The sequence below is a fragment of the Anabrus simplex genome, chromosome 3, assembly GCF_040414725.1.
Source record: "Anabrus simplex isolate iqAnaSimp1 chromosome 3, ASM4041472v1, whole genome shotgun sequence".
NCBI classification, from domain to species: domain Eukaryota; kingdom Metazoa; phylum Arthropoda; class Insecta; order Orthoptera; family Tettigoniidae; genus Anabrus; species Anabrus simplex.
In genome coordinates this window covers 144,249,291-144,261,623 of record NC_090267.1, presented here as the reverse complement: position 1 = coordinate 144,261,623, position 12,333 = coordinate 144,249,291, and the positions used below count along the sequence as shown (strand labels likewise).

The window sequence follows — 12,333 nt, the reverse complement described above, 5'->3', positions numbered from 1 at the left end:
CAAAAATTTGTTATGTATTGTACCTCAAAATTGAATTCTTCGAGCTTTCTTAGCTGCAAATGTACTTATGATGTCATCAAAGTTGATAAGGGATGCTTGTTTGTGTTCAGTTGATATTATACTTAGATTAGAGAGTCTCTCCTGTCCCATTGTACTTCTCATGTAGTTTTTGATGATTTTGAGTTTGCTAAAACTTCGTTCCCCAGGTGGAACTGTAACTGACAACGTGCGGAACATTCTCAGTGCAGTAGTGTAATGTTAGGGTAGCCTTCATCTAGTTTATTTTTATAAATAAGACTTAACATTTATCTTGATGTGGCTCCCTTTAAATTTCCGTCAACTGATAAAGCGTGGTGCTTGAAACTTTCCATTTCAAATTTAAATTCTTCATTGTCGAGATCGGCAGTGTAGATATTTGCCAATTCTTCTGCTTTCATTTTTAGATCTTTTGTTTGCATTTCTTTAATTCAAACTGCATTCAAAAATCCAAACTTGCTGTTTATGTTGTCCAAAGCCTTAAACCTGTCACTGAGTTCCGTAATCATCTGGTCAATAACCTCTAGCATAGCTACTTGGTACACATTCACATTACTTGTCGGGGCTTCATCGCTACACAGCTCAGACATTTTTTTTTGTGTTTTATCTTTTTTTTTTTTTTTCTTTTTGAGAACTCAGATGGAAGATCACTCATGCTTGCTAAGAATTTACCCTACGTAATGGCCTCAGATGGAGCAAACTCTCTGCAAGACTTCAAGAACGTTAAAAGTTCTTGAAGGTTTCGGGTAGCCAAATCTACTGTTACATCTTTTCTTTGCAAAAACGCATTGACATGATTGATCTTTTTGAAGAAAGCATGCCAAAAACATGTGAAAACGATGAATTCAATAATAATAATGTTTTAATGCAGCCACTGGCCATAAAACAAGAATACAATCATATATATACATCCATATCTGCTTAGTTCGGGCGGAAATCACTATCCCTATCAGGCTTTCACAAATTCACTAATTGAGCACTTTCTCTCGGAGCATTCCTGTATATGATATCGCCCGCAGATTTGACCACAGAGCTTGCACACACACTGATCACTTGGGTCATGGAATTTCTTCTCTGAGCACAACTTAAAATGGAAACCATGGACCGCCATTCTTGTAGCGATGTGGCGCAGCTGGTAATTTGTGCCCATCCACCTTCTGTCCATCTTGGCTTCGGTAGTGTAGAAGGAATCCCAAATTTCCATTTTCTTGGCTTTCAGATCTTGTAGAAGCTTCTCGTATGCCACATTAACTGGCAGTATCAGCTCGTTCCGAAGGTCCTCTATCAGGTACGTTTCCCTCGTTAGCTCATATACCAACCGCGATCGGGTTGACTTTGATACTCCCAGGACCCTTTTGAGGTAGCGAGCTTTGATTTTCTCCAGTTCCTCCAGTTGTTTATAAGTAAGGTACTCTCTTATGAGTTCGAGACCATATGTCAGCACCGGTATTACCTTTGCCTTAAATAGCTGCATAGCTGTCTCTACTGCAATAAGGGTAATATTCCCTACGTCGTTCATTGCTCTGATCGCAGCAACCATCCTGGATCTGATGTGTATTCGAAAGCAATGCCCACTTGTTTGCAGAGTTAGCCCTAGATATTTGAAATGATTTACTCTTCTTAGACGCGATCCTCTACACATTATTTGGTCAGCCTCCGCGAATTTACCACCCTTCCTGAAAATCATCATTTCTGTTTTGTCCTCGTTTAACCAGATTTCATTTTCTTCTGCCCATTCCACGAGTAGGTCCATAGCTCGTTGCAGTTCATTGATGTTCTCTGAAGCGATCGCCATGTCATCCGCATAGATATACATTTTCGCATTGGTACTTTCTTTTATCTTTACACCTACATCGCATGTGAAGGCGTTAAACAAGATTGGACTCAGTGGATCTCCTTGGAGGACCCCTATTTTCTGTGGTATCCACTCTGATATGCCTATCTCATCGTCCATTTGCACATAATTTTCCACTAGTATATTTGATATAAGCGTCGTCATATTAGATCTTCCAGTCAATTTCTCCAGCTTCTTGACTAGGATCTCCCTGTTCACTAAATCGAAATCCTTCGAGTAGTCTACAAATATCACGTAGAGTTTTCCTCCTGGTGTTTCCAACGTAGATTTGATGTGTCCTAGCAGATTTTCCATAGCCATGATAGTGGACCTTCCTTTTCTGAACCCGAACTGTTCGTCGGGTAGCAATGGATCTATCATTCTCTCTATTCGCTTGGTCAGGACTCGTGTTAGCAATTTTAGGCTTGTGGACTCTAAGGCTACTCCTCTGTAGGAGTTAGGGTCGTCTGTGTCTCCTTTACCTTTGTATAAAGGCTTTATTGTGGATTTCTTCCATTGTGTTGGTATTCTGCCTAGTTCTAGACACTTATTAAGCAGTGCAGTCCATATAGATATAGTTTCTGTCACTGTCTTTTGGATATGCTTATTCCTACTACCATCTGTACCTGGGGCCCTGTTTTGCTTAGCTTTACTGATGGCCCAACTTACTTCTTCTGTTGTCAAAGGCTGGGGCTCATGACAGACCTCTGACTGTCTGAACTGAGGCCTGGTTTCCTTCGAGCAGATGACCTTGCGCAGATGCTCCTCCCAAGTTTCCATCGGTATGTTTGGCTGGAATCTTCTTTCTTTGGGGCGTAGTGCTTTATATGGATCCCTCTTGGCTTCCTCTATAATTTTCTGTTTTTCTCTTTCGATGTTGTCACTTATTTTCTTTTTCAAGAGCTTTTTGTACACCGTTCTTTTGGCTCTATATTCCTCGAGTACTTCTGTAGTTTTTATATTCTTAGCCTTGTGGAGTGACTCTATCGTTTGTTTTCTTTGTAAGTAACACTCTTTGTCAAACCAGGGTTTTCCTTTCCTTTCAGATCGCGGTAATACCGCTGCCTTAAGGAGTCTTTCTAGGGAGAGAGCTGCTTCATCTAAATTTTCCTTCTCTATCAAGTTCTCTATATATCATTTTTGAGTAGCCTCAGCCTTTATTTTCCCAATGTCAATTTTCTTGCCAAGTGTGTTGTCATTCATTATTTCTTTAGTCTCGCTTATACTTGAGATGATCTCTGTGCTTACCGGGATGTGTTTTCTCACGACGGCTTCTTCTGAGCAAACTGGTTTAGCTGGGCCAACTATCTTGAATCCTTTAGTAAAGATGAGATCTATAGTACTCCCTCCGTTTGGACAGACATACGTCCAGTCGGATTGTCGGTTTAGCAGCTGTAGGCCTTGTGATTGTAGGAACTCCATAACTTCTCCGGTTTTCCCTTTTTGCTTATCTATGGCACAGTTTAGATCACCTGCTAATATAATTCTCTCATCTTTTTTTATCTTGTTCAAAGCTATGCCGAGACTGTCAACAATATCCATTGCAGAGCATTCGGGGTTGAAATACGCTGCCAAAATTACTCCAATCTTAGTCCGTATTACGAGTATGTCATCTTCTCCCATTAGCTGTTTACAGGGGGAGAGATGGGGTTTAACCAATACTGAGACTCCTCCTGATGGTCTTCCTCTTCCTCCAGGCATTTTTGCTGTTACCTCGTAGTGGTAGAATCCTGGTATAATGATTCTTTATGTTCTATGATGAAGGTTTCTGTCAATACGCAAATATCGTACTTTACTATTGTGTTCTTCGTCAGTAGGTTCAGGGCACCTCTTAATCCTTCAACATTCCAGTTCATAATGTTAATAGAGTTGCTGCAAGCCTCTAAACTTCCAGGGTTGCCGAAAGGGCCGGCAGAACACGCTAGAAGGCCAGAAGGAACTTTTGTGAACTCTCTCAAGATCAATCATTGGAATCCCTATTTTGAATGCTCTTGAGCCGGGTTTCTCACTAACTATATCACAGTAAATTCTACCCTTCACTTCGTTTTCTCTTAGGTAGTCTACAGTATCAGCCTCGGTAGTGTCTGGGTCTAGTCTTCCTATGTATAACCAGGCAGTTCTCTCCGCCACTTTCAGTCTCGTAACTCCTTCTCTCGTACCTCGTACTGATTCCTTCCGTGAGTGTTCTTTGTGTTCAAGGGTTTCTTGTGTTGTTAATCCTCTGGTATCTTCTAAGTTCCTGCGATTCGTTTCTCTTTGTTGGTCTGCTTTCCTTTTATTTATTTTTCCATAAACGTTACTAGTACTTTCCTCCGGGTTGTAGTTGTCCTCCAGGTCAATTATGTCCCTTTCACGGTCGTTTTCAATACGGTATTTTCTCTTGTATGCTATTTCGTGGGGATCCCTGTCTCCTTTGGCTTTTCCTTCCCCTTCTGAGGTAGTTTCCTTCTTTTCTTCCCTCTCTTTTTCCAAAGCTTTGGAGCTCATTTCTTCTTTTTCGTGCTGTGGCTCTATTGCGGGTCCATCATTTGCCACACTTGCCTTACGTCCCATTTTTCCTCGTTGATGTGGGGTTATAGTATCTGTAATCATTGCTGAATGCGGGTTCGGTGGTCCGATATTCGAAGATGATCCTTCCCCTTGTTTTTCGGGAGGACATGGCGCCTTACACTTAGTTACTGAAGATCTGCAAGTTTCGAATTCCTTCCGCAACGCATTGTGCAATTTCTTCAAAAGGGAGCTGCCCTCACTCTTAGTTTGAGGTGTTGAGAGATCATGGTTTTTAAGATCCTCTGAGCCTGCACAACTTTACCATAATGTTTATACACATCTTCGACCGCATCTAATCTTGCAGACCATCTTGTATTGCTTTCAGGTTTCAATGTCAGTGGCACATACTTTCGGAGAACTTCCCAGCGTGAAGTTGAAACCACAAAGAAAAAGTACATACTATTCAAAGTTTCGAAAAAGTTCTGAGCCATAATAGTAGCGGTGACCGCATTAACACCAACTAAATTGAGGGAGTGAGCATCACATCGGACAAAATATGCTAGCTCGTTATCCTGAAGTACGGTAGTCTGGACTGAACTCCTTTATACTTCCCGGATACCGGGCGAGTTGGCCGTGCGCGTAGAGGCGCGCGGCTGAGAGCTTGCATCCGGGAGATAGTAGGTTCGAATCCCACTATCGGCAGCCCTGAAGATGGTTTTCCGTGGTTTCCCATTTTCACACCAGGCAAATGCTGGGGCTGTACCTTAATTAAGGCCACGGCCGCTTCCTTCCAACTCCTAGGCCTTTCCTATCCCATCGTCGCCATAAGACCTATCTGTGTCGGTGCGACGTAAAGCCCCTAGCAAAAAAAAAAAAAAAAAAAATATATATACTTCCCGGCCATATTTGCCCCATTGTCGTAGGATTGGCCTCTGCAGTTATCTAACTTTAGTCTATCTTTGTCTATTTTTTTTAGGATTTCTTGGCTGAGACCTTCACCTGTTTTGTCACTAACTGGTAAAAAATCAATAAAACTGTCTTCTACCTCCGATATATTTGCTTTGACGTAACGAACTACTTGAGTCATTTGCTCACTGTGGCTGATATCCGGAGTGCAGTCAAATATTAAGGAATAATATTTCGCATCCAAAATGTCTTGTATTATCTGTTGCCTTATGTTATTGGCAATAATTTCAAGGAACTCATCTTGTATTTTATGTGAGAAATACGAGATTTGCCTTTTCTTACGCCGCTCAATATGTTGTAGAAGAGGGACATTGTAATGCGATATAAGTTCTACTGTGTTCAAGAACTTTCCACTGGATGGGTCACTGAAACCACAGTCTTCTTTAGTTCCTCAGAATGGACTCCCTTTGCTTTGCTAGGAATAGAATAGCATCGATAATGCAGCGCAATACCGCCTTCCAGTGAGACTCTTCTTGATGGATCTGGTTTTGGAGTTCTGCATCAATACCTCTCTTTCCTAAACAAGATTCCAAAGCTTTGCACAAACAAAATCAAAGTTTGTGGATGGATGAATTTTCATGTTCAGGCAATTTTTCACTGAGTTTTCTCCAATTAGTAAGTCCTTTTTCTTTAGCTAAGGAAGGCACTTGATTTGATGCTAAGTGTGAAAACAGCCTGCAGGGAACACAATATAGAGCTTTCTTACTTTCACTGTAGCTTAACCATGATCTCTTTACTTTTTCTCCATTTTTGAGAACTTTATCAAACCAATCTTTGGTTAAGTTATGTCCTTCTCTGCTGCTATTACTTAAATTTGGCTCAATCAGATTTTCAAAGCTCATTTTTGTTATGTAACCCCTTTCAGAATCTGAAAAACTCTGTGGTCATGAACCAGGATCCCTAAAATCAAAGGAAAACTCGGATGTTTCTTCAAGACCAGTTGTAGGGTCTGGACGAGATGATAATTCATCTTCATTCGCCTCACCAAAAGGAATGAGTTTCTTGCAAAGTTCGACATGTTGCGTACCTTCCTCTCCAGCTTCAACGTCATCTAAAATATTAAAAGCCGGGATTCAGATTCAATCAGTAATATGATATATTACAAAATGAAGTGTTAAAAAATGGTTGTAAAGTCCGATAAGGCACAATTAATTCAGCTCTTCCCTAATGTGCTATAATTTAATTATTGAAATAAAAATTAATATTTACTTACCTGATTTTTCTTTTCAGCCTTCATCTTCATTAACATTGTGTTTGTGACAGCACATCGCTTTCTTTCTTCCTTTTTTCTTTGGCAAGTTTTCTATACTCGGCTCCACTGAGTCATTTTCTGCCATCCATAATTTGGAAACTGATAAAAACGCAGCTCAGAGTGTACTAAACAATTCCGTTTTCCAAACGATGATACACGGTAACATGAATAACTAGCCAACACTCCGAACACCAATAACTAAACAGTAAATGTAAATAAAATAAAACAACTGTCGGTTCGTATCAACACACGCAGACAACATTCTATGCAGGCTGCATGTGTAGCCGTCGATAATGACAACGATGACTGCAGGTGTCTGTTTAGCATGGGGAGAAAGGGGGTGAGGCAGATGAGATGCTCGCGCATCGCGGCAAGGTCAGACTGTTTTCGAGTCCCTGACCCCGCTGCCGAGCGCTCAGGCTACTAATTATTCATATCAGTAGTAGGCATAACAGTATAAGACTCACTTCAGACCCATGAAGTACGTTAATTCTTGTGTCGTATCTTATAATGAAGAAAATAACTTGGTATACGGTGTCAGTGTAATAAAGTTGATAAATTGGGCAGCAGAAGTAAATAAAATTAAACAGTATTAATTGTGGTATTATTATTTTGAAAAATTAAATAACTTATTATTTTTTATTAAACTTTTCAAATTTTGCCGCCCGGGGCACGTGCTCCCCCTGCCCCGCCCTAGTTCCGGGCCTGCTACGAACAGAAATAAATCTCTCTCTGCTAAACAACAGTTAGGCCTACTAACAACACTGCTTTGGCTAGGAAATTGTGGTCAGTGCCGTGGTATTGCACATATGCATGGGATGGCAAAATCTTCGGTCTGTAGATCAGTACATTCTGTGGTAGCTGCAATAAATGTTATAAAATTTCCTCAAATTGTTCGTTGACCTGAAAATACTGAACAAACATGTTCCAAGAAGGACATTCCTGGAATCATTAATTCCAAGTAATTCCAATCATTAATCCAACTTTTCCCCTCCTAAGCTCCATGAGCTTTTCCAAATCAAATATTTCCATCCAATCCTTTATTTTGTCTTGTTTTTTCAGACTCTCGCTGAATGCACCGAAATGAATATCTTGCCTTCTTTCTATTTCCCTCCTTGACACCATTTTAACAATTCGTGCAGAGTGTGCAGTTTTGTAACAATTAAGTTTGGCGGCCGAATGTCGTTATTAGCGGCATCTGATTCCAAATGACAGACCAAGGTGGGTATGTCAGACTATCGTGGAACATATGCGAGGATCGCGGAAGAACAGAATGGGTGATAATAACGGAGTAATTTCCTATCGTCATAGAAATAAACTGAAAAATAACATTGTAGCATTGAGAAATTCACAGAAATATTAGAGTTCTTTGAATCATTGCTACATAATTTAACTTAAAATACGATATTAAGATTAATGAGGCAAGCATAACCTAATTCAACGAATGGAATATGAAGATCAACAGCTGATTCATGCTATGACGTAGTATGTTTATTGATATGTTGTCACTTGTAAAACTTGTAACAATTCACTAGTAATATACAAGAGACTATCAATCTTTTGTGGAACAGAAATGTACACCTCCATACATTACAAGAATCCACACTAGTAACTTGTAATGTACAAGACCATACTTTTGAGGAATAGGTCGCAGCACTGACTGGGAATCAAACCTGAGGCCTCCAGATACGAAGTAGGCATGCTACCCCTATATCAGGCCTCTTCGTCCGTCTGGCGCTTTAAGGTCAATAGTAGTTTGAAAATTTTGTATATTCGAGGTAGTTCCCAGACAGGACAAGGAAGTAAAAGACTTGGGAAATCAAACCCAGATAGTCTGAGTAAGAGGCCCATACACAACCCCTTCATCACAGGCTAGCACTGACTTAGGTATTCTTAATTACTTGTGGACTGGACTAAAATTCAATCTGTCATCCTTGAGTACAAAAGGCAAGAGCTGAGACAACTGTACTACTCAGCCAGTAAGCTGTAAGCATTGCAGGCTGCAGTCAAATCCTCTACATTGAGCACTAAAAGAAAGTGCCTAAATAATTGTGCTATTCAACCAGCTGAACTTACAGTATTGCAGACCATTATCATCATTATCATGAGTTTTAATTTCCAGATGTTGATAAAACTTCATTGTAATGTACATTAGCTTTAAAGGAGTCCCTGCACCCTTACACTTTTGTTTCATTATAAAACTACAGTATAATTGTGGAGTGAATTAATGATGATGCTGGTTGATACCATGCAGATAGAAGAAAGTGCCAATCAAGGTACCATACAAGAGTAACATTGTGATGCATAGTAGAATAAAAATGACTACGTAGTCATTGGTATTTACCCTACATTGGAAATGTTTGCACTAGAGTATATTTTATTAAATCTAAATCACTGTTTGGGTTTTAAGGTATTGTGTGCTGGTGGTGTACTACATACAGAGCAAAAATCTACAAACATATGAATACAACATATCGCACTTCCCCACTTGTGCAATTTAATGCACAAACGTACAGAAACTGCTTAATATGCTTGTGGCCTTTTTAGCTATTTATACAGAATTTTCTGTTCATTATTTAATTCTTTTGTGCTGTACCAAGTTCTAAAAGTGCATATATTGTTGATTGTTACAGGCACGCAAATTGGAAGAACATCGTCGCAAGTATGAGCGCAAACGTGCTGAAAAGGATATGAAAGAGAAGTTAGAACGTGCCCGTCGTGCTCGTGAAGAACATGCTAAGGCAGCAGCGGCAGCTGCTGCTGCATCTGCTGGGAGTGGTGGTGCAGATGAAAGTGGTGCTCCTGGCATGGGAGACTTCTATAAATTCCTCAATGATCCAGAAATCTTAACTGCTTTCCAAGTATGTGTCTTCTGATACATTCTAGCTGGTGGTTTAGGGTACATTTAGTAAATCCAGGTTGCTTATTTTGAGGAAAAAGGCCTTCTCATGAAGGAGACAAGTACTCTATGAAGCGTAGGTAAACTTTCTTCGACATTTAGATATTTTAGATATTTTTTTAAAGATATTTTATTGCTTCCACCATCAAGTACAGAAAATGTACACTAGGTACTGACAGTATTAATAAAAATAATCTATAGACAATATCTTAGCCATAATGCCTGAGTCATTAGAAAAATTATTTTAGCTACCTATATTATGTCAGTTTTTGAAATACCACATTCTGGATACTCTTCTACACTATAAAATGCCTTTTTCCTTAAAAATTCTGACAGTATCCTGTTAAATGCACTATTGTCTAATGTTCGAATGGGTAGTGGAAGCTTATTGTACATCTTAAGCTGTTGATAACAGTGGCTGTTTGTGCTTTTACTAAGCCTGGAGTAAGGAGTATCCAGATCAATTTTCAATCAATACTGATCTGCATTTAGGGCAGTCGCCCAGGTGGCAGATTCCCTATCTGTTGCTTTCCTAGCCTTTTCCGAAATGATTTCAAAGAAATTGGAAATTTATTGAACATCTCCCTTGGTAAGTTATTCCAATCCCTAACTCCCCTTCCTATAAACGAATATTTGCCCCAGTTTGTCCTCTTGAATTCCAACTTTATCTTCATATTGTGATCTTTCCTACTTTTATAAACGCCATGCAAACTTATTCGTCTACTAATGTCATTCCACGCCATCTCTCCGCTGACAGCTCGGAACATACCACTTATGTCTCAAGTATTATTACAATATTATAAGTCCACCTGTTCAATACAATACAATATGATCCACTATTTCATATGGTCAAATATTTTTTTATACATAATAGGCTACATAAAAGTCAAAGGTACATGTTTCACCCTCCTTACGGGCATCATCAGCCTATATCAATCTTAAAAATAATACATATACTTATAAATTATAGGTTAAAATGTTGAAAAATGATTTCGTAAAACATTACACAATAACATCTAAAACAACGATAATGCACCAAAGTATGTTAAAAGAGAGTGAATTAACAGTTTTGAAGATTAAAACGTGATTAAACATGAAATTTTGAGAGTTTAAAACTAAAATGGATCCATATTTTTATAATATCATTAAGATTGTGATGGCCTTTTGAGTATAAACACAATCATCAAAGGAGGATGTTTCTTCAATTCCCAAGTTGAATCCAAGGTGGTAAAATCACTGTCAGTTATTTAAAACGGAAGAATGTAATAAACAAGTTAAAATGTATATGTTTGGGATATCTGAAAGTCGAGAAGAAAACGTATGTCAAAGCTAGCGGAGTTTGGAAATTATGTGGTAGTCGAATGGATCTAAAAGATAGTCAAGTTGATGTGATAATTCCGTTGAAACTTTTGTTGGAAGAAATGTTCAGGATTTTCTGAAACAAAATGTAGAAGAAAGTTGGTGAATAATACCGTACTGTACAAGAGTAAGTACTGCATTAGCCATCTTTGACGTACGGGAAGTCTCTTGTACAGTACGGTATTATTCACCAACTTTCTTCTACATTTTGTTTCAGAAAATCCTGAACATTTCTTCCAACAAATGTTTCAACGGAATTATCACATCAACTTGACTATCTTTTAGATCCATTCGACTACCACATAATTTCCAAACTCCACTAGCTTTGACATACGTTTTATCATAAGCAACGCCTCTACAGAAGTTCCATTTTCTTCTCGACTTTCAGATATCCCAAACATATACATTTTAACTTGTTTATTACATTCTTCCGTTTTAAATAACTGACAGTGATTTTACCACCTTGGATTCAACTTGGGAATTGAAGAAACATCCTCCTTTGATGATTGTGTTTATAACTCAAAGGCCATCACAATCTTAATGATATTATAAAAATATGGATCCATTTTAGTTTTAAACTCTCAAAATTTCATGTTTAATCACGTTTTAATCTTCAAAACTGTTAATTCACTCTCTTTTAACATACTTTGGTGCATTATCGTTGTTTTGGATGTTATTGTGTAATGTTTTACGAAATCATTTTTCAACATTTTAACCTATAATTTATAAGTATATGTATTATTTTTAAGATTGATATAGGCTGATGATGCCCGTAAGGAGGGTGAAACATGTACCTTTGACTTTTATGTAGCCTATTATGTATAAAAAATTATTTGACCATATGAAATAGTGGATCATATTGTATTGTATTGAACAGGTGGACTTATAATATTGTAATAATACTTGAGACATACGTCAACTTCAATACGGAACCAAAATGAGAATAGTTACTTGTAACATACCACTTAGTCGAGCAGCTCTTCATCTTTCTCTCAATTCTTCCCAACCCAAACATTGCAACATTTTTGTAACGCTACTCTTTTGTCGGAAATCACTCAGAACAAATCAAGCTGCTTTTCTTTGGGTTTTTCCCAGTTCTTGAATCAGGTAATCCTGGTGAGGGTCCCATACACTGGAACCATACTCTAGTTGGGGTCTTACCAGAGACTTATATGCACTCTCCTTTACATCCTTACTACAACCCCTAAACACCCTCATAACCATGTGCAGAGATCGGTACCCTTTATTTACAATCCCATTTATGTGATTACCCCAATGAAGATCTTTCCTTATATTAACACCTAGATACTTACAATGATCCCCAAAAGGAACTTTCACCCCATCAATGCAGTAATTAAAACTGAGAGGACTTTTCCTATTTGTGAAACTCACAACCTGATTTTTAACCCCGTTTATCAACATACCATTGCCTGCTGTCCATCTCATCACATTTTCGAGGTCACGTTGCAGTTGCTCACAATCTTGTAACTTATTTAT

At 38.6% G+C, this 12,333-nt stretch overlaps 1 protein-coding gene across 2 annotated transcripts in view; it reads left to right on the top strand.

The window, feature by feature from the left end:
* Positions 1 to 12,333, top strand: part of LOC136866085 (putative protein FAM10A4) — a 405,358-nt gene that overhangs the window by 326,870 nt on the left and 66,155 nt on the right. For both annotated transcript variants that reach the window (XM_067142747.2, XM_067142748.2), the window contains exon 5: positions 9,212 to 9,439. In XM_067142747.2, coding sequence (XP_066998848.1) covers positions 9,212 to 9,439 — 228 coding nt within the window. The remainder of the gene's footprint in view (positions 1 to 9,211; positions 9,440 to 12,333) is intronic.